Raw genomic sequence first — 22,460 nt, 5'->3', positions numbered from 1 at the left:
TTCGTTCGTTGTGGTTTCCGAATTTTCCGCCATTGTATTTTTCTTCTACATGTATTCAAAGAAATTAAAAAATTCTAGGAATAAGAACGTATGAAAAATTTACGTATGAACGAGGAAAAACTTTGAATGAAAATTTTTGCCATCTCTTCCTTTGACGAAAATGCACCTGCAAAATAACATCACCTTTGATTAAGGCCAAAAACCTCACACGCCCAAATTTAGGTTGGGAGGGGCTTTGGTTGAAGAATCTCTGATGCCAAAGTTAGAATTATGAAAATAATGTATTTTGGAGTTTGTGGGTAACAAATGACTTAGTTTTTTAGTGGGATAAGTGGGGTATTTATAGGAAAGTGGCCGATCCTTAAGGTGAGGAATGGCCGGCCCTTTATGGTGTATTTAGTTGATTATTGCAAGATATTATGTGAAATAATATCTTATGGCAATTATTCCTAATTTAAATAGGAAGTTTTGAGAGTTACATTTTAATAAAATCAATAAGAGATTGATGAGGAGTGATGAGAGGAATATGAAATAAATTCCATATTGATCACCTTTGACTTTTCCTTGATTGAGCCGTTATTGTCATTTGCATGCGCGTGGGAATTCCGGTGTGCTTGAGGGTAATCTCGTCATTCTTGTCCAAAAATCCACATGTCACCTCCACGATTTTTGGGATTATTTTTTGTTCCCACTAGCTGTAAACGAGTTGAACCAAACTAAATATTGTTGTGCTGAAGTTTGACTAGTTTAATTTTTTCAAGCTCGAACTAGGTTTGGCTAGGTTTTTACACGAGTTGAGTTCTAGCAAGCATAAAAACTTCAAGCCCGATACCTAGCTCAAGCTATTTCAAGTTATTTCTTATAGTAATTTGGTTTGATTCTGTATAAATTTTGCAATATCATGATAGGTTTAGGCTTAAGCATTGGCTAACCTATCAAACCTTATTAATATAATTACATAAATAGTATTAGTCCAATGATATAGTATCACTACAAGAAAACCGGATCCCTTTCATATGAGCCTACTAACCACACAATTCGAGCCTTTGAAATTTGATTCAACGGCTAAAGTTATTATAACTTTTAATGGAATTCCTTATTTTTAACTATTAGATCAAATTTTAAGAACTCAGATTATATACTCAGACTGAATCCCTTTCCCAAGAAAAAGGCCTTTTGTGACTAGTTTTTTGTCAGATAGCACGGCCCTCGCAAATAACACAAAACATGCGCGCTAGATGGTGGAGCGAAAATGATTGCGACCTTGGCATTAGTAACGTCGCAATTAAAGGAAATAGCCAAGCGCACATTGCCTTTCCCCTTGTATCCGAAAAAGAAAAATGTTTTTCTCTCCCTCAACCGTTTCTTTTACCTATCCGACTAAAAGTATGGAGCTCCTCTCACCCTAATCCATCCAATTAGAGATTCAATCGGAGATTCTAGAGCTTAATTAAAGATTCTGGAGCACAATCGGAGTTCTTGTAAGCCACTACAATCATCTCCATCTTCTCTCTTTTCTTATTCATTAACCTTTGCTAAGTGATTTCTAGGGTTCCTCTCAAATCTGGAAGACAATTGTTTTTATTAATATTGGATTGATTTTTCTAATTGTTGTTAATATGTTTACCTGGAAAGATTATGTACTTGAGATCCCTTCTTTTCTTATTTCCAATTTTTGTTGTCGTTTGCTTTCAAGTGAGTTATGAGATATACAAGGAATTATTTTTCGTTTCAGTATGGGTGGTAACGGAATTTGATCTGGAACTCAGTAGATTCTGCTAAAATATATTTTTTAGTTAAATTCAGAGTTGTGATTTTTACAACTGGGTTTTAAGTTTTAGTACAAACACAAAACCACTTTTGGTGTAGCTAATGGGATTGTTTAGTTTTGGATTAGTTTCGAAAATTGTTAAGCTTTTGCGTAGCTAATGGGACTTTGTTGTGTTGAATTAGTTTGAAAACTTGTAAAACTACAGGGAGTATGAGTTTGGTAAATTTAATGAGTCTTTGACTCTTTGTAGGGTACAATTTCCCACACTTTTTCATTTGGAATAAATCCGCATTGTTCGTGATTATAGGAGTTTTAGCAATGTTTGTTGCCAGGACATTATGAAGTTTTGTTTCCAATAGATTCAACACCATGCTTGGGATTTTTTTTGAGGTTGGAAATTAAGATTTTGAATCAGATGTAAGCTGTGGAAGTTTTTGTTAGGGTAGGATCAGTGTTGTAGTTCATATACTTTGGATTCACAACAGAGATCAGAACAAGGTGCTTAATACATATCTTGGTAATGACTTTGAGAGTCATGACTCTTATGTCTAAGCATCCAAGGATTACATATGCAGACCTATACCAAGTGATTATAGTTCTGAATAATTTACTCAGCCTATTATATGAATTTAGCTCATCAAATTATTTGCAAATGAAGAGCTTGTACAAAGACTGTCGCATACTTTCCTAAAATACGTGGAAGATAGTGTGGATTCTTTAATATTAAGGGGCATGGTTACTTGTATTTTCAGCTTGCTGGTGTGCTGCAGTTGAGTTCATTGCCCTGCCATTGATTTATCTCCAGGCTGGAAGGTATGTTGTGGCCACTGATCACTTATTTCAAGAACACATAGTTAGTTTCCATATCACTATTTTCAAGTTTTCATCTGTTTTTTGTACTTTTTCTTAGAATTCTAAAATTTCTCCTAAAGAATGACAACTTCTAGGTGCTAAACGAGGTTTATTCGAATACTTAATATATCTTCTTCAAGTTTTATTTTCCCCTATTTTAATAGTTCTCATATGCTAGCTTTTAGTTGGATTAGAATTCATAAATGTTATGCGTTTCGGTATTAGATATTTAGAAGTGTTTTTATTAGACTAGATTAGAAGTTCTCTAATAATGTCTCTATTAGTTTATATGTGCTTGTGTATCCTAGCTTTCTTAATTCATGCATGCTTGTGTATCATTTTCAATTAAATTGCTTGGGAGATGAAATGTTTTGTTGTTCATTAATAGAAGTTTAATTTTTTATCGGTGTGTTCTATTTTTCTATAATAGGTGCACCACATTTTAGGGAAAAGTTCTATAGAATGGGGCTGTCTGACAAGGATATTTTTGCACTATATGGGGGTGATACATTGGAAATTCTGTCCCTCCTTGCACTATATGGGGGTGATACACTGGGGGTTGCTGAAACTTCCGACCTATGCAGCTTTAGTGGAGGATCCTGAGTTCCGTAAATATATTGATCTGTATGCAAAGGTAATTTGGGTTCGGGCTTGTTTCAGTTCTATTTTGCTGGTACACAGTTGGATTATTTATCACTGCTAGTGCTAGATTATACTTACAGATTTACTGTGTTTGTTAATTTAGAGCTACTTTAATATTGTTGGTTGGCACTAATTTTAACAAACAATCAAATGTGGTATGTTTTCCTGCATCAGTGACAAAATTTGTAATATGTTTTCCTGCATCAGTGACAAAATTTGTAGCGTTGCATGATCTGATCAACTCTGACTTATGAATGTAATATGTTTTCCTGCATCAGTGACAAAATTTGTAATATGTTATTCTGTTTAGTTCCTTTGGGTTTTCATCTCATCTTGTCTTTCTAGCGCGTGCTTAGTGGTCTTTGTACAACTAGTATGATTAATACCCTGATATGAGATCCTGTTAGTGCTTTTGAGTTTTGACCATATTAAAATTCATCTATTTCTAGTTATATGTGTTTTCTTCTTATTGATATGAAACTATGATTTTTGTAAAAAATTTCATACATTATTGATGGTTCCAAAAATGTAGGTGTTTGGACCCAAAATTACAGAATCGGCCAATATCTTTGAATGGGCGAATTCTAAACTGTTGGATTTACTAAGATAATTTTTTAATTATTATTTAAAGGATAACATTATGATTTTTTTTAATCATATATTTATCTCTTAGATGATAATTTAAAATTATTTATATAGTTATCTCGAAGCACATCGGGTAGGCATGCAAAATAGGATACTGGAGAATATGTTTCTTTTGTCATATTGCTGTGGCCACGTGAGTCATGCATCAATAGGACTCCTGATACAAAGTGGTATTTGATGGAAGATGGTATCTCAAGTGATTAGATGATATTGCAATTAAATTATAATTTAATTTGCATGTATGGTTGCACTTGGACATCCGTCATGAAAAAACAAAAGGCTTTAGTTGCATTGGGATTCTTAATGAGATAAAGCAAGGATTTGATGGTGGAGAGAGAAACCTAGGTAAGCTAGGTCTTTGGTCATGATGGGATAAGCCTAGATAGTTTTTATATTTTAAAGGTCGGCCAGCTTATGCCACGGATCAAATTTCATTCTGCGAGGTAGAGTTGCAGTCAGACTCTGCAACATTATCTGACCGTGCAAGCCAAATACTTTAGTCCTATAAATACAAGGCGCTGTGGAACGTAAAAGGCCCCCTGCAAATCAACACAAAATTGCCCTGCGCAAATTCTCACAACTTGTGATTTTTCTTTTTCCTTTTCGCTGACACATCTTCCGTTGGCATCAACAGCACTGTGGAAGCAACCGGTGATATCTTAAGTCGGCATAGATAGCTCTGTCACCGTAGAATCAATCGGTCTCGCAGTATCTTCCGTTGGCATCAACAGCACTGCGGCGAGAACGGTTGATTACCTATCCAAGTCTCGGTCGAGAAGGGTTTTTGAACCCTTATTGGTCGAGGTCATCTCATCAGCCTTCTTGGCGAAGTGAGGTGTTACACGTTATTACGTTCGGCACATTGAAAGCCGAATTTGATATTGAACTTCGTAAGAATAGTAACCTTGTCTTCAGGTTCGAGAGCCCAAGAGGCCGAGACGTGTTCCTTTCTCGGCCGCAATCGCAAGACGCAGAAGTCAGCCGCGCACCCAAAGCAATATCAACAAATTTACTTCTCGGTCGAGCTCGGCTGACGAGTTGGCACGCCCCGCAATCACCGAAGGACGTAGTTAGCTTATAGATTACTCGGCCTGCGCGCCACGTAGACTTTGTAATTTCTAGGGTCAACACATATATATATTTATATAATCTAAAATACTATGATATGGTTGAGCTTTAGATTGCATTATGGCATATCCATATGAACGCGGGACGCGCAGGTAAGTTCAGGTGAGTTTATGGTGTTATTTGAAATGATTGAGTGATGGCATGACTATATTTGTGTTATAGGCAACTCCGACACTGTCGTACATGTTTCAATGATAGGCAACTCCGATATTGTCGTACAAGTTGCAATGGGTAACTTCGACACTGTCGTACAAGTTGCCTATGAGTCGTACAGGTTGCATTAAGCAACTCCGACTCATGTGTTATCATAGATTGATTTATGAGTCGTACAGGTTGTATTAGGCAATTCCGACTCGTGGGTTATCATAGATTGATGAGCACCTGATTTTATTATGTTGTTGCCAATATGTAGTGATTTTGGATTATTCTTGGATTTAATGTGGATTTACATTTGACTTCATACTTATATGTGATATGATTTCCTGGAAACTATACAGGTAGTACAGTGAGGGGTTATATTGTTTAGAATGTCTTTATTAAAGCTTTATATTCAAGCCCACTCACTCTTGTTTTTATCCCTTCAGGTTCTAGTAGCAGAGTTTTCATATCGACAAGGATTCGTGGCAAATCTTGGTATTGGAGATTACCTTCGACGGTATGATTTTCAATCCACTATACTGTACTTTACTTATGCTCTGACGTCACGTGTGAAATGAGTTCATTCCCGCTCACAGCGTACTCTCATATTTAGGCACTTTTAGTTTTAAATTTGTTCACATATTCCATATCACTACACTTCATGGCTTCGTCACCTTCCAGGTGTCAGCCAACACAACTCGATTCGGAGTCCTAGTGGACAATCCGGGTCGGGATGTGTCATAAAAAATCTCATTTAGCACTCCAAACTTTTAATAATTGGAAACAAAAATACATTTGTGAGGAATGTATAATAAGATTTTTGGAGTGCTAATAATAGTTCTCTTACAATATTATTAAAAAAAATATTAACTTGCTAAGAACTCTTTTCTCCCTCCCCATATTTTGGAGCTTCCAGTTACTAACCTAACTAGCCTAAGAGCAAAGTAAAAATTCTATTTTTAGCTAGGAATTCATTCAAGGAGCTCGCTAGAGATTCTCTAAATATGTTACCGTATAGCATTTTCAGTTACCCTTTATTTTTCTTATTTTATTGGTGCATTCATGCAAAATCAATGAATGCTTCGTGTTTAGTTCGAAATACTTAAATCTCCTTAGAATTATCATTTTATAGGTATGTTTGAAAGCTATCTGCACCCATACAATGATAAAGAGAGAAATTGTGTGGGCTTTGGTGTGATAAATACTTCTCAAAATTTAAAAATTTATTCTTTTTATTTGATGCGTAAATTAACTAAACACACAAATTAACCCTCTTGTTGACAATTGTAGTATGGATAAGTAGGGATCGTTCTTAAACCGGGGATTAGGAGAGATTGCTAAAACACTCTAAACTGACTCAAATCTATAAAACAAGGTTTAAAACACTAAACTAGATTCAAAGAATGCAAAACTAAACTCTAAAACACTAAAACAAACCAAAAGACTCAAAACAACAAACAAACACTCAAAACTGCCTAAAAACCACTTTCTGGGCAGTTTTGGGACTCTAACACAACTTGGACGAATTTTGGTTTTCTAATGACCTAAAATGCTTAAAAACAATATCTAAGACAAGTTCTAAGTAATATGACTCAAAGAAATAAGGTGGGGTTGATTTTGGACGAAAATAATTAAATTAAGACAAGAACAATGAAAACAGATTCTTAGATAAAATTAGGTGATTTGATGAGATAGACTAACTAGAGGGTTCTTCTCCACACATGATACACTTGCATTCAACTTTGATTTCCAATTGCTTCTTTCAATAAACTATGAATCTCAACGCCCTAGGTTAACTGTGATAGCACTTTTTTAACCTTCAAGTTTTCCTAAAGTTAGTGAATTGGATGGGAATGCACATGCAACAACTCAAAACATTCTCTAAAAGTCCCTTACGTGAAAAGCACAATAAAGGTACAATCAAAGATCATTAAGCTTCATGAAAACTATAAGCATTGACGAGGCAATTGTTACTATGAAAAGCATGAAACGTTTGCCAAGAATTCACTTAACACGATCGTTTATAAGTGACCTCCACTACTTGCAAACATAAAGTTGTAACTATTAGGTGAAACTTCCTTATGTTTTAGCTTCAAATTCCTGCATGAAAACTAAGTTGGCCACCTTAATTAACACACAAAAATAAGTCATCAATCAAACGGTTAAGCAAATTGCTTTCACAATTCATGAAATAACAATTAGACGTAATCAATTCATCTTGCAAGCATAATCATGGTATTGAATAACCCCTTAGCCAAAAAGGCTTAGTTCCTCATGTTCACAAAACAAAGGAAAACAGATTTATACATTGTAAATATAAGAAAGAGAACACCTAAATATTCCAACGATTCGATGTTGAACAGCTAGAACCTTCAAGTACTTCTTCTTCCTCTCCTTTGCTGCGGCACAGGGACTTTGGGCAAGTTTTTGGGTTATTAAATGATGTAGAATGGATGGGGGGACGTATGGAAGTGTTTAGGGTTGATGGGTGATGCGGCTAGTGGTGATTTGTGGCAGAAATTTGGGTGAATGGTGGTAGAATGCTGCGGCTGAAGGTGGAGATTGGTTTCTAGCGTGAATGGGCAGTGTATGGATGTTTTTGTGGCTGCACAATGAAGTTTATTTAAAGGGATTTAGGAATTAAAACCCTAGGTTATTTAGGTAATCAGAAATTAAGTCTAAAACTTATCTAAATAGGAAATAGAATCAGAAAACTAAAGGGAATTAGGCTAGGAGGTGCGGCTAGGGTTTAAAACCAAAGGGGAATGTGTTTTAATTGCAAAGAAACAGGAAAGGACCCTCTCCCTTGCACGGCAAGGAAGAGGAAAGGCAAGGGTGGTGCGGCTGGATGTTTGGGAAAGGGATAGTGTCCTAAAAAGAAAGGGAAAGGGGACTCACGGCAAGGAAAGGGAAGGAAATGGTATGTGAGGTGCGGCACTACCTTGAATGGTGCAAGGAATCTTTGTTTTATGTCCTAAAGTGCATATGAGGTCCTCAAAGTGGCTGGAACATAAGTGCTTTTAGACTTAGGAAAGGTTAAACTAAAATAGGAAACTTTGGCTTAACTTTCCTACTTCAATTAGGAATCCTTATTGGATTAGGAATCTTCATTCTTCTAGGAATCCTCATGTGATTAGGAATCAATTTTCAATTAGGAATCCTTCGTCGATTAGGAATCCTTCGTCGATTAGGAATCCTAATTTCTTCAAGTCTTCAATTCATCTATTCTTTGTGCTCCAAAAGGCTCCAAATTACATCATTTTGCACACTTCGGCTTTGGAATCTGAAAACACACAAAAGTGACTTTAAACACTAAAATAACTAAAAAAACACAACGTAAATGCACGAGAACTAGCCAATTAAGTCGCATAAATATGCTCCTATCATTATTATGGTTGAAAAGTTCATGTTCAAAGGCAAGTGATGAATATCCAATTATGTGAAATGGCATGACAGTTGATGCATGCATGCGTTATAAGATGTTTCAATTAGCTTATGAATTATGGACTGCTCTATAATTTCAATTGAAACACGTAACAATTTGTTTGTAGGTAAATAAACTAATTTTATGTCATCTTTGGTATTATCGCCTTATTTAAAAAAGAGAAATGTTAGAGAGACTTTCTCAAAATGGGACGCTTCATCCATTTTTTGTTATATCACAATTTAACGTTAATTTCTATGCCACCATTATAAAACATTTTACTAAAAGCATGAGGTGATGGAGAGTCTATGGAAAGTCTCACATGAGATTGCGGGAAGTTTATTGAGAGTCTCACTTTTGAGATAATCTCCTTAGCATGTATCTTTAAAAATTCTATCAATTTTTATTTTTATTCTATTTATATAACCGTCTTGATACACGCGAGAGTGCATGTCCGAAGGTAAGTCTGCAATACTAAATCATGTGAAATGACACGAAAGTTAATACATGCGTTATTTTGGTCTCTATATATTGAAGTGAAACAAGTGAATGATTTGTTTGTTGCTAAATAAACGAATGTAGTGTCATCATCGGTTTTATCGCCTTATTTTCTATAAATGCCTCCCCGACACTCTTCACGAATACAAGAAATAAGCCATACATTACTCATACACAGTTTCTTCCTTTAAGCATGGCTACCAGTTTAGAACTTGAGAGTCAGTTTTCATGTTTTAGTAGTTGGAAGGGGAAAACGAAAGGGGGTGAGAAACGGCGGAAAAGAAAACTTGAGAGACAATTAAATTTAGTAAAAGAAAATTGTTCAGTTGTAGAAACGGGTGGCATGGAAGAAATTGCATCCTCTTTCCGCGTCCAAGGTACATTTCTATACTTGTAATTATTTTCTTGGTTTTGATCTTGACTGGTTTTTACAAGGACCAAGATCAAACCAACGTTCATTCTTTTGATCAATTTTTTCAAGTTATTATGCCACTCGATTGGTAAAACGAAAAAGGGAATTTGTATAGGTGGCTGACGAATTTATACGCATCAACAAAAACAGAAAAACAATCTTGTTCTCAACTTTCTACTTAAGTTGTGTTTATAAAATTGGATTGGTGTTAATGTTGGTGCAGATTGCTATGTCTTGTGAGGATGGAAATATGGTTGTTCGGGCAAAGATTTCTCTTGGAGAAAGCTCCTTGGACCTCTGCACAGCTCCTTAAGGGATTGGCACTTTGATGTATGTACTTGGTAGTTGGGCTCTTACTTGCCTGATGTGCTACAATAAGAGCTTAAAGTTAGTTCTGAAAGGTACCTTTGTGGGGCCTTAGGTGTAGGCCTTGAGGTTCGCAATCAAAACTAACTAAATGCTTAGGCGTGCCACTGCTATCTCAGTATAGTAGATATAGAACACGTGTGTTTTTTAGTTGATTACTTGTGCCCTAAGTTACTCCAACTTCTTATTATCAAAGGATTGTCATGGATGATTTAAGTCCACATTAAGTTCTTTTTCTTGCCTTGTAAACAAGGACTTTTAGTTCATGATCTTGTATGTTTAAACGGAGGGAGTCCAGAGCCCCTTGAATCATTCGTTTGGTCCTAAACTGCTCATAATGAAAACATATCCAATAATCTAAACATATCTAGATGCAAATGACTCTCAAAATAGAGAAACAGGTGGAAATAACTTGAATACATGCTGGAGAATGCATTAAGCAATAGATCTACTGATTTAGAAAACAAACAAAAAGCTTCGGCAAGATTTCACCTTGTCTGGCAAGGCAAAACTCTTGCAATCACTTATCTTTGAATTTATAAGGGTTATATGCTAAAAAAGGATGGATGGTAAATAAGTTTACACAGGAGAATCGATACTACACCACTAAGGGAGATAGCAGAGCTTTTATACTAGACAAAAGATAGTTTATCTAAAGAAACTATTGCTAAAAGGATTAAATCTGAGTTGATTTCAGCTTTTGGATGCAAATCTGGCTTGAGAGCAGAGTTCGTATGTTTGTTTGTTTGATTAGTTGAGTGTCCTTGTCTCTGGAGCCTTTCTTCCCTTTTATAGACTATCTGGCCCAACTGTTGTAACTTTTGCTCTTGCCTGAAAGCACTTTGAGGGTAGTGAGTCATCAACTTTTTACTAGCAATGCCACTAAAAAGTGTTCTTTGGCTGATAGTAGGTTAGTCTTCATCACTTGTCACTTCAGTTACAGACACGTGGCTTGTGTCTTGGCTAAGAAGGCTTCAGTTTGTTTCTAGGCTCGATGCTGGGCTTTGAGCAAGTCTTCCTTTAATTTGGCATCTTTGGGCTCTCCTTCATTCAAATCCAATATTCAAATATTAACCCAAACAATGACCCTTTCTAGAGAGAAGGCATTGGACCCAAGGTTCTTGACAAAGTGAAACAATGGAGCTGGATCATAAAAATTTGGTTAGGACATTGCCTGCTCTTCCAAACAAATTGCAGTTTGACACATATGCAAAACTAAATTATAAAAAATTATAAAACTAAAAGTATTTGCATACATGTTAAACTATAATTACTAGGACAATAAGAAATACCTTCCTCCATGGAAAAAGCAAAGCATTGAGAAATATCTTATATGATGTAAAATTGTGAGGCAGTGCAGATGTGTTAACAATTTTCATCATGAAGTCATTCTATCCATGAAATAGATAAATACAGACTTTAAGTTTTATTGTCAATATATAAAGAACCCCGTGCATTCATGAATATCCAAAATGGTTTGAGAAACGACTTTCCACACCTCTGTTTGTTCGTGTATTTTGATTCTCTTTTGATTAATTTAAGTGAAATGTCAGAAATAAACAATAGTGTGCAGAAGAGAATGGAAATCACTTCCTAATGAAGTAAGTGACATTAAAACACAAATACCAAAAATAAAAGGTCTATTTTTCTGAACATATATAACAAAAAATTTCTTAGTTCCAGAGACATTAGAAATTAAAAGATAACAAGGTCAATGGTAGAACAACTCAACGTTGTTAATTAATCATGTAGATGCAAATCAAATTATGTTGTATGAATGCCAAATTATCTTAGCACTAGAAAGGCCCCCATTGAGCAAAGCATTGGACCCTTTCTAATTACATAGGGCACTTTCCTCCTTTGGGCCTGTGATATTCTTTCCTTCGTTTGGGCCTTGGTCTTCTTTCCTTTATTTGGGCCTTTATTTTCTTTTCTTCATTTGGGCTTTCACTAGTCCTCTTTTAGACCTGTACTATTTTAGGAGTCGAAATGACCATGTGCTACCATACGCATCACTTGCTTGTTACGGCTATTCATCATCTTTCACGTATAGGCCAACATGCCTCGATTTTGGTGTCCACTTGGATATTCAGGTTGGGATGTGTCAGTTTGGTATCAAAAGATGGATTTAGGTTGTCCTATATTCATAACACACGTAATATTAAGCATTCATAATTCTTGAATCTCTGATGTCGAACCATGCCACATTATTTAGCGTCAGCTTTTCTTGATTTTGGGCAGCTAGGGGATACTAGCGCCAGATGTTCATCCCCCTCAGAAAATAAATAACTATTCAATGTATAAACCCGACGGTCTAATGATATGAGTTATGAAATAAGTTCTCTTTCGTTTCAAAAATTAATACAAAGCATAATCTTTTTGGATTATTTTATTTCAAAAGAAATTAATACACTGATTTTTTTTTATTTGACAAGAAACGATAGCGGTATTTCATTTATTATCACAAACAAATACAAGGGTGCCAATTGGGTATATTGCTCCAATGACCAATAATTGATCTGAAGTGAATTTGCACAAACAAGTGATTAATTAAAAACATCTACATGGCTACCACAAGCAACCACAAGCAACCACAAGCAATACAAATTTGTCACCAGAACGATAGACGCAACAAACCAATACTAGTGCACACGCACCAATCTTCACTGATGAGCGATGCCACACAAAGTCATCACAGGAGAGCGAGACCACATAAAATCACCGTTGAAGGATGAGACCATTTAATTTGGAATATACAATAAATGCATTCTTCAGTTACTTACCCGTTATTGATATTTAACCAGATATGAGTCAGTTTTTTTGTTCAAACCCTAGAGCCTTTAGCTTCTTTTAAATAGTCTCTTTGTGCTCTCCCCATCTAACTTTGGTGTTTCGTTACTCTCTCTTTGATTTAATTTCGGAAACAATCGATTTGCGTCCTTCGTGGGTACCTGCAGATCCTAAAAATCCAAAGGTGATCTACGTTGCATAGTTAGCTGTCTCCGAATTCAACAAGAAAGCCACAAAGAAGTTAGAGCATGTTTGATATTCTACTTGAATCAAACTTTTTAAACTCAAAAACAATTTTCAAGTTTTAGGCCTTAAAAACTTGTTTGGTAGGACTATTTTCAAAAACTGAACTCAAGACTAACTCAAAAATATAGTCTATTATCTAAAAACATAAAAAGTGAGTTTTTAGAGTTTTTAAACTTAAACTCACTCGTTTCTTTTCTCTCCCTCCTCCCTTCTCACTCCAAAGCTATCTCTCTCTTTTCTTCTTTCTCTCTCCCCCTTCTCTGTTTTTTTTTTTTTTACCCTTTTCGTCTCTCATCCAATCTGCTTTCTTTATTCTCTCGGTTCTTTCTCTCACTCATCTTCCTCTCTATCTCCTCCGATCCTCTCACTTCTTTCTTTTCATCTCTTACTTTCTTTCCTCTTCTCTCCTCTTTCTCTCTTGACCCACTCTTTTTGGAATTCTTTGTCCAGTTTAAGTTGTAAGATTTAAAAATTTTAAATTGCATACCAAACAAGTTTTTGAGTCTTAAAGAAAATTGTTTTCAAGAAAAATTCTTAAGAAATATTTTGAGAAATTATAAAAAATTTCAAATAGAATATCAAACAAACCCTTAGTTTTCCAAAAGGTGGTTTGGGGTAAGATTGCGTTTGTATCAGGCCGGGCTTATGTGCTTGTCATTACGGCAAAGAATGATTCATTGACAATCCCAGCTGAAAATTATAGGACTGCTGTGTGGGATAGAATTGGGGCGCCAATGAAATTGACTGCCTTTTATAAAAATGCAACAGAAACTTGTTTCGTATGACAATTTTTGTAGTTTAATTCACTTGCTTTATCCTTTGTTATAATAAAGAAATTGGGATTGATAAACAAATAAAAAGGAATTTGAGAATATGATCGAATTGGTGTACGTTCATCTTGATTATTATTTTCTATACAATTATTTTTAATTCTATGTTGTGTTTGTATGTTAAGGAAGATATATTTATATGTAGGACTCAATAAGGAAAACCTTCACAAATGAGCACAAACCAATTGTCCCTTCTATTCCTTATAATTTCATATGAATTTATGCAAAAATATTCTCTTACAAATTGCATATAAGTCAAACAATAGGGGATCTCTTTAGAATACTAAAATAACCCTATTAAATCGAATTAAATTAAATAGAGTGCTACCTTATATGAAGGGATAATAAGTGTAATAGTATCGCATCTGTCTTTTTACTGTCAGGTTTAGTTAGTGTTTGGGCCCAAATTAATATATTTGGGCCGAATAAGCTATTTGCTCAGCCCATTGTGAGATATCTTGGCCTAGTTCAGAATGATCTGGCCAAGTCTGAGTTGATAAAGGACATTCGGGTCCTCGAGATGGTTTCAAATAAGGTTAGATCCTACTAGGGGTCCTTATTAAGCAGGATAGTGAGGATGGCTTTTATATTCTCGAGGAATTCGACTAAAGTAAGGAGATGGATTGAATAGTGGAAGGCAGATAGATTCAGAATCCTAAGATTAGTAGGAGTTTTCAGAGTCCAGTTCGTATGAAGAGAAACATGTCCTAGAGGTCTAGTCCTAGTAGGATTCTATCTCGGTACTAGGGAAATTGCTACTATAAATAAGGGAGGATGTGCAACATTCAAAGCTTCTTTAAACACACGAACAAATCTGCCCTACACAAACCCTTTCTCTATGTGAAGCCTTCTCATCTTTGAGAAAACACTGATCTTTCTAACTTCATCGAGCACATCTTCAGCTAGTTTTAACAACACTGTGGTTGACAACCAGCGACACCTTTAGTTAATCTTAACAACATTGGAGCTGTAGAATCGAGCGACCAATGAGCACCTTCAGTTAGTCATAACATCATTGCTTCGAGTTCGGTTGGTTATTTATCCAAGTATTGACAAGTAAGGAGTCTTTGAGTCTTTATTGGAAGAGGTCACTTCATTAGCCTTCTTGGCGAAGTAAGGTGTTAATAGGTTACATTGCTCGGCCCATCAAAAGCTTAGTTTATTTTATGATTGGATATTCGCAAGTACATTATAGAGTTCGGCATTTGGACTGTCGAGCCACATTTACAATCAAGACACTGACCTTTTTTTAGTATTTGTGTCCGTACAGTCTGGTGTCAGTTCAGCGTACTTATATTTGCACAAATATAATTACAGAGACCGCGCCAGGCGCCGACGATTCATGAACTTCGAAGAAACTAGCAGTCTTGTCTTCAGGCTCTAGAACCTAGAGCCGGAGACGAGTTCTTTCCTCAACCACAATAGCAAGATGCAGAAGTCAGCAATGCGTTCGACACCACCACTACCACATTCATCTACTCACTGACCGAGCTTGGTCGTCAAGTTGGCATGTGAAATAAAATTTTTGTCCTAGCTAAGAACAAGTGAGAATATTTGAACATACAAGCTTACAAAAACTCTTAAAAGTAGGCATGCATTCAAAATAATTCTTTGACCCAAAGAAATTCAAAGCCTAGTATATGGTGAACCTAAAGACTCTTTGCAAAAGAAAGAGGAAAGTTTGAGCTTTTCTCACCCTTGAAGCTCATCCTTGTTTGCACAAGGAATTCACCCAAGTAAAGGGCCTTCAAGTCACCTCTTTTGCTCCTTGGTTCTTTCCTTTCTTCTTGGCTATTTGCTCATTTTCTTCTCCTTTGCTCCTTGAGGATATGAGGAAGGATCTCCAAAAAGCACCAAAGGCTTGGTGCCTCTAAGTCTCCACACCAAAGATGTAGTGTGAGGAGAAGATGGATGACTTAAAGAGATTTTTGATGCTAGTAAAAGTCTCCCTAAGTGGCCGGCCTCTATATAGAAAAAGAGAGAAACAATTTCTCTTTTTTGCCTCAAGAAAACCCTAGTGAGAGAATGACTATAAAGATGCTTTTCACTTCACAAGTGAGTGGCAAACTTACAATTAAGCTAAGTTCACCCTCTCTATAGCTTGGCCGGTTTTGGCTTTGTTTTGGGGCTATTTTTTCATTTAGTTTTAGTTGTCATACAACTTAAACTCAATGGGCCTGATGGACCAAAAACCCTTTTGGACCCCGTAATCCAAAACTAACTTCAAAGCCCAATACGAACCTTTAATTAACTAATTAATTAATCTTGACCATTCTCAATTAAACTATTTAATTGCTTATCTATCTCATTTATATTTCTTCACATTCATCCTTAATTCGTGTACGATCCATTAGTTTCCATTTAGCGAGGCAATGGGTTATTGTTGCTCTCTTATCAATCGATTGTGAATTGAAACAACATTTCAATTCTCCCTTTGATGAAAATTAGTGTTTGCTAATCTTCAGGCTTCCACAAATCATGAGTGACACCTAGTAGTATGTCACGGCTACCGAAGCTAAGTAGAAGTGGTTGGAGAACCTATCCAGTTACAACTACAATGCAATACAATCCTTCTATAATACAATATTCTTGATCACATCGTTCAAGTGATAGTTTGTTTCATGTCTACTATTCAATGTGATACTTCTCTATATGATTCAATAGAATAATGATTTGGAACATTCTTCCTAAGTCATATTCATATGCTTCCTAAGTCATGTAGGCATGTGAATGCACAACAAGGGATCTCTAACCATCCATGCACAATAAGGGATCTCTAAGTCATATTCATATCTCAGAGTACTTTACTTCCACCATGGATGGTTAGAGATCTCTTGTTGTGCATTCACATGCCTACATGACTAGATAACTTAACCCCAACAATGTCTTGGACACTCTCAATGTAATGCCTTTGACATAGTCAAAGATCAAGCACCTACCCATCAGACAACTATGATGCCTCAGATCAAAGGACTACTTTGCATATTTCAACTTATGAGGTCTTACATGACATGTATGTTCGAACTCTCTTTTGATCGTTGTTCAATGTACTCGATTACCCTTTCGAGCACCTATGTGCTTGTCTTAGTGTCCAACATTAAATGACTTAAGACTAGTCATACTCACACTTGAGTCAACATAACACATACTAACATTAGTGGATTGTCAATGTCCAATTGGCAATCTTATGGCTAGACGTTTCAAGAATGAATATAAGAGAAATCTCTCATTAATCTAATTTACTTAGATCACTTCTCTCTTAAAACAAGTACAATCCTTGGATTCTTCTTTTGCCTAAACACATGATACAATAAACAGTAATTAACAATAAGCTTTGCCCTTCATTGCACAAATAATAGTATAACATAATGAGTATTCCAAAAGCTATTACATCAAATTAGTGGTTTGGTGGGCATACTTCCAACGGCACAGCCCGTATTCAACTGAATGAAGTAGTTAGCTCATTAGTTACTCGGCTTGCACGCCACATAGACTTGGTAGTTTTTAGGGTCAACAATTAAATTCTACAAGGTCACACATGTCTAATAGTACTGACAAACATTGTATGAATGATGAATAAATATAATTAATTGTTACTTATATTATAATTCATTGTTAATTATGTTTGATTAAATATTTGAGAGAATGTTGCTTTATTGTAACAAAAAAGTCATGGGTTTGAGTCGCGCCCGCCCCCCCCCCACCAAAACAAAAACCCCAAAACAAAGGACCCTCGCTTGCTAGCATAATCGAATCCTCACTCCATCATCCATCGGTGATGTATCAATGTGGATACTTCGAGAGACTTTCTCACAAATCATCATGAAGGGAAAGATGCAAGGACAAGGATGATCCTACTAATTGGTGGATACACAACTAAGGATTCACATAAGTAATTTCTACGTCATCTTTATTTGTTGCATTATTGATTGAAAGCCAATTGAATGTGTAACTGGGATTAAGTCTCTCTGAATGTGGTAGTCCTTCCGTTAACTTTTCAATTAATTTTCTTTAATTTGCTTATGTGGCAAGACATGGAATAAAAATTTACAAATCCACAAATCATAAATTTTAATATACTAGAAATTAAAATAAGGAAAATTAGAAAAATAAAAAATAAAAATCAACGATAATGTTCCCAGCAAAATCCTTTTTGAACAAAATCAATAGAGGCACCCACCTCACCCCATATAAAATCGTCTTGATACACACGAACGTGCATGTCCAGAGGTCAGTCTAGGAGTATTCAATTGCGTGAAATGACACGAAAGTTTTACATACGTTATCACCCGTTTCGAGTATCTTCTGAATTTTATAACTGCTCAGTTGAGACTTCTGTAATTTCAAGTGAACAGGTGAGCCATTTGTTTGTTGCTAAATAAAGTAATGTATTATGATCAATGGTTTTATAGGCTTATTTTCTACAAATGCCTCCCCAACCCTCTTCACGAATACAAGAGGTAAGCCATACATTACTTATAAAATTTGGGAGACAATTAAATTTAGTAAAAGAAAAATTGTTCCGCTATAGAAATGTGGCATGGGAGAAATTGGTATAACATCCTCTAATCGGCACCGCGGTATCTAAATACTTATAAGTATTTGTAGTTTTGTTCTTGATGAGTTTTTAACAGATTTTTAAAGTTATTATGCCACTTGATCGGTAAAACGAAAAAAAAAGAAAATTGTACTGGTGGCCAACGAATTTCTACACATCAAGAAAAACAGAAAAACAAATCTTGTTCTCATTTTGTACATAAGTTATGTTTTATATAATTGCATTGGTGTTAATGTTGGTGTAGATTGCTATGTCTTATGAGGATGGAAATCTGGTCCGTGCTCGAGCAAAGGGCATTGGACCCAAAGTTCTCCACAAAGTAAAAGAAACATTAGCAATGGACATTGCTTGCTCTTGCCAACAAATTGCATTTTGACATATATGCATAAATAATGCATACAAAAACACAAAAAACAAATGTATCTGCATTTTGACATACTTTAATTGTCAATATATAGGGTATTGGGTTTCTACTCGTCGTGAGTTTGAAACTCCCATTTTCTTTAAATTATTGTAGTAGTTTCAATCCCTTCTCCTTCCCCCTTAATAATAATAATAATAGTAACAATTTTTTTTAAAATAATAATTGTCATTTATAGTAATGCATTCGTGAGTACCCAAAGTGGTTTAAACAATTCTTGGGAAATTGTCAAAAATGACCAAATTTTTTTAATCTTAGGACTGAAACAGGACAAACCGGCCATGCACAAAACTAAAATGGTGAAAAACCCCACATATAAATTGTAAAAATTCACAGGTGATTGCGTCATTATTTTTTTTTATTTTGAAGAGAGAGATTTCGAGAGAGAGCTCTGGGTTTTTGGGTTGAACTTAGATATGTGAGCTTTGATTTCAAAGAGAGGGAAGTCGAGAGAGAGCTTGGAAGAGTAAGGTCAAGGGTTTTGGGTTGAGCTCAGAATGGTGAGCACTAATTTAAAAAACAAGGATGTCAATGAAGTTGAATGAGGATAATTTGAATGTATTGAAACCCTAGAATCGAAAGTGAAGTTCAATTGTTTATTCAATTGGGTATTTGAGTTTGCTTCTCCTCAATTGGGTTGTGGGAAGCTTCTCTCAATTGGGTGCGATGGTAGAGGTTTTTCTCTCTCCCTCCCTTTCTCTCTGTGTCTCTATTTACATTGTAATTAATCTTTTTCATTTTTTTCTCGTTGCTGGATGCTGAGAAAATACAATATCTATTTGTTTTATTGAAAAAATTGTGGAATTTTGGTTAGACTAATTTTTTGCGGCTTAAATTTTGGGCTATCCGAAATATGAATAACTGTGGTATTGGTGGATCTTTGGTGGAAATAGAAGTTATAGCACATAAAACTATTACATTATTGTTCTTTCAATTTGAATATTGCCTTCAATTCATTACAGTAAGTAAACAATTTTGTTTGTTGTGGTGAAATATATTTTGTAATTTGTATTTGTGTTGTTTTGGTTTCATTCTGATGGCTTAGTTTTGTTTGTTATTAATCTTATTCTGAGATTGGTGGATATAGTGAAGATATGATCTTGACGGTATGCCATCTTTTATCTAAAGCATTCATCTTTTATCTTCAACACTCTGTTGCCACAATTATCTCACTTAAGCCAATCTCTTTTGTCTACAATTAGATGAAGAAAGTAAGAAAAGGGAATGTCACAATAAAGTTGTGGGATCTTGGTGGTCAACCAAGGTTTTAATCATGTGGGAAAGATATTGCCTTGGAGTTTCCTCTATTGTGTATGTCTCCTTTTACTTGTACATTTTGTAGGCATATCATTTGGATGTTTATTTTTTGTTTCCCAAATATCACAGTAAACATGTAGTTATTATTGGTGAGATACTAGAATTGTTAATATTTTGTTTACATATGCAGAGATATGATTACCAGTCTTCCATATATATTTTCAATGTAGGACATTCGACTTCTTCTGGAGCAAAAAGTGATCAAACGGATGAATTTTGGAGTGATTCCAATTGGAGGATGTTCGTGAGTGTTTCAAGATGATTGTATCAAAGTTTCAGATTTTTGTACTTTGCCATTTGACCATGGCAATGAAATAAAGACCCAGCGCGCAACTTTCCCAGATTGACATTTTGGGCATTTTGGAGGTCAAGATCGCATATTTTAAGGTTCCTTCTGAGGATTTGGAGGGGACGTCTTCAGCTTTCAAAAGAGAAATTTTGGGAACAAATTGGAGTTGATTTGGTTGGTCAAATGTCTAATTTTCTGAGAAGTTCGAATTTCAGTTTGAATAGGAAACCTTTTATTTTCTATTTTATTAATTTATTATGTTTCCTAGTTTTAATCTAAGACCTTTTAGGGTTTTATATTGTAGTAGTATAAATAAGGCTTTTTAGCCATTAGGAAAAGGGAGGGAGGAGAGAACGCAAAACTTTGGCTTTGAAGAGCTTTTGACGATTCAAGTTTATTTTCAAGGTGTTTTCTATCCATGTTTTTAATAATATTTTGTTTTATGATTGTTAGTAACTAGTTTTGTTTGCTAGGGCGAGGCCACAAGCCTTAGCAATAATATGTAGTTTCTTTTCAATTTGCTTATGATATTATGTATGCAGGTTTTGAATTATTAATCACCGGTTTAAACTATCTAATTGTCTTGATGATTGGCCACAATTAGGATATTTAAAAAAGTAATTTGATGCAATTTTGGCGAAGGGATGTCCCTGAAATTGGCGCTGGCTTCTTGTGGTTAATATGTGTAACTTTTTATGATGGACGACACGTCTTAAGGGTTATATGGTTTTTCAAAAGGTTTTCACAAAATTTAATGAGTCTTGCATGTTTACATTTGATCTGGACGCCACAGACGGGTTGCATGTTAGATATACGTTTTATGTTTGAGGTTCCAAGTAGGACATACTTTAGGAAAACCTAACCTTCAAATATGCATGTGTAAGTCATAAGTAATTGGAAGAACTACGTAGGACTGTTAAGGTGACTGCAAAACCCTAGTACTCAAATTTATTACCAAAACTATTTTCTTTTGATATTTACATAAATTATTCATTCAATCTCTATGGAGAACGACCTTACTTGAGCTGCTATACTATGGCAACCTTGTACTCTTGCAAGTATTTTTAAGTGTTTTTATCCCTACTTTTACAAGTGGTAAAATCTCTATCACAATCCTCAATAGAATCTTCTTCTAATAGAAGTATTAAAGATTCTCAATCATCAAGTTGATATTCAAACAATAAGTAGCTGTCCATCAAGAGGGCCATTAAACATCTACAAACACATATAGAGCAAAATATTTTCCAATTTTGCACAATACTCTCAGAATCGTTTAATTGTTTCCTTGACAACAAGGGAGGTTAGTAACTGCTGAGTATTACGGAATAAACTTGAGTCCCAATCAAGAACAAGTCATCTAATATACACCAGGAACACCTCATTTCATATCTACTCTAAATAACTCATCTCAAAAACTTTCTCGCCTCTTTCACTCTTGCGATCTAATTTCCACTAAATAAAACATTTCCATCCATCTATTATTCATTTCCAGTTTCTGTATGTACATACATGCGCGCGTGTGTGATTATATATCAGTGTGCGTGTGTGTGTGTAAAGCTATTCAGAAAGGAAAGGTTGGGTTTTTTCAATTCTCCAGCTCCTTGTGTCTCACACTAAGTGTTTATCAACCCATCTAAGAGTGTACATGGCTGATAGCTCATCAACATTTGATACTATTCATAACACAAGCTTTACTTACGCACCGTTGAAGTACAAACAAAGAGATAATCACTACACTAAACCGTACGTGTGCATGGACACCTCTAATGGAAATAAAATTACACAAGTGGTGCATATTCGCTAAGAGTACAACACGTATTCCAAATTGATCAACAGAGACCACACAAAACCTTGCCACTCAAACAAGTGTTGATTAATGAAGAGCATAACGGCTAAACGCATTTAACCATTTCCAACGAACAAACAAAATCTTGTGAACTAAACACGAAAAGAAGAAACTGCGTCAAACCATTTCCAATTTAAGGAAAAACTGCATTTGGTTTTATTATTATGCTTTATTCATCCATCTTGTAACTGACCCCTATATATATATGCGACTAAACATAGCGGCTAAAATGGTACAACTTTTTTCTGACAACTCATTGACTTCACAAAAAGAACTAAAACATGATA

General features: G+C 35.3%; 1 protein-coding gene and 1 long non-coding RNA gene across 4 annotated transcripts; one reads left to right on the top strand and one right to left on the bottom strand.

Annotated features, from left to right (window-relative positions):
- The first annotated feature begins 1,243 nt into the window (after positions 1-1,243).
- Positions 1,244-10,103, top strand: LOC103409600 (uncharacterized). Of its 3 annotated transcripts, XM_029098940.2 has the most exons (6): positions 1,244-1,481; positions 2,524-2,584; positions 3,054-3,257; positions 5,623-5,693; positions 9,336-9,475; positions 9,734-10,103. In XM_029098940.2, exons 3-6 carry the CDS (start codon positions 3,120-3,122, stop codon positions 9,748-9,750), a joined length of 366 nt encoding a protein of 121 aa, XP_028954773.1. In that variant the 5' UTR covers positions 1,244-1,481; positions 2,524-2,584; positions 3,054-3,119; the 3' UTR covers positions 9,751-10,103. The 3 variants fall into 3 exon arrangements, 2 of the variants coding, with proteins under 2 accessions (XP_028954773.1, XP_070673325.1); XM_070817224.1 differs by lacking the exon at positions 9,336-9,475; XR_003771535.2 differs by lacking the exons at positions 5,623-5,693; positions 9,336-9,475; positions 9,734-10,103 and adding an exon at positions 3,473-3,717.
- LOC139193697 (uncharacterized) lies at positions 8,563-8,954 on the bottom strand. Its single transcript, XR_011578099.1, has 2 exons — positions 8,816-8,954; positions 8,563-8,766 (listed from the first exon to the last, which is right to left on the bottom strand). It is a non-coding gene; the product is annotated as an uncharacterized lncRNA (long non-coding RNA).
- Positions 10,104-22,460: the final 12,357 nt, after the last annotated feature.

The sequence above is a fragment of the Malus domestica genome, chromosome 02, assembly GCF_042453785.1.
Source record: "Malus domestica chromosome 02, GDT2T_hap1".
NCBI lineage: Eukaryota > Viridiplantae > Streptophyta > Magnoliopsida > Rosales > Rosaceae > Malus > Malus domestica.
The sequence above is the reverse complement of the archived record's forward strand: the minus strand, read 5'-3'. Positions and strand labels throughout refer to the sequence as shown.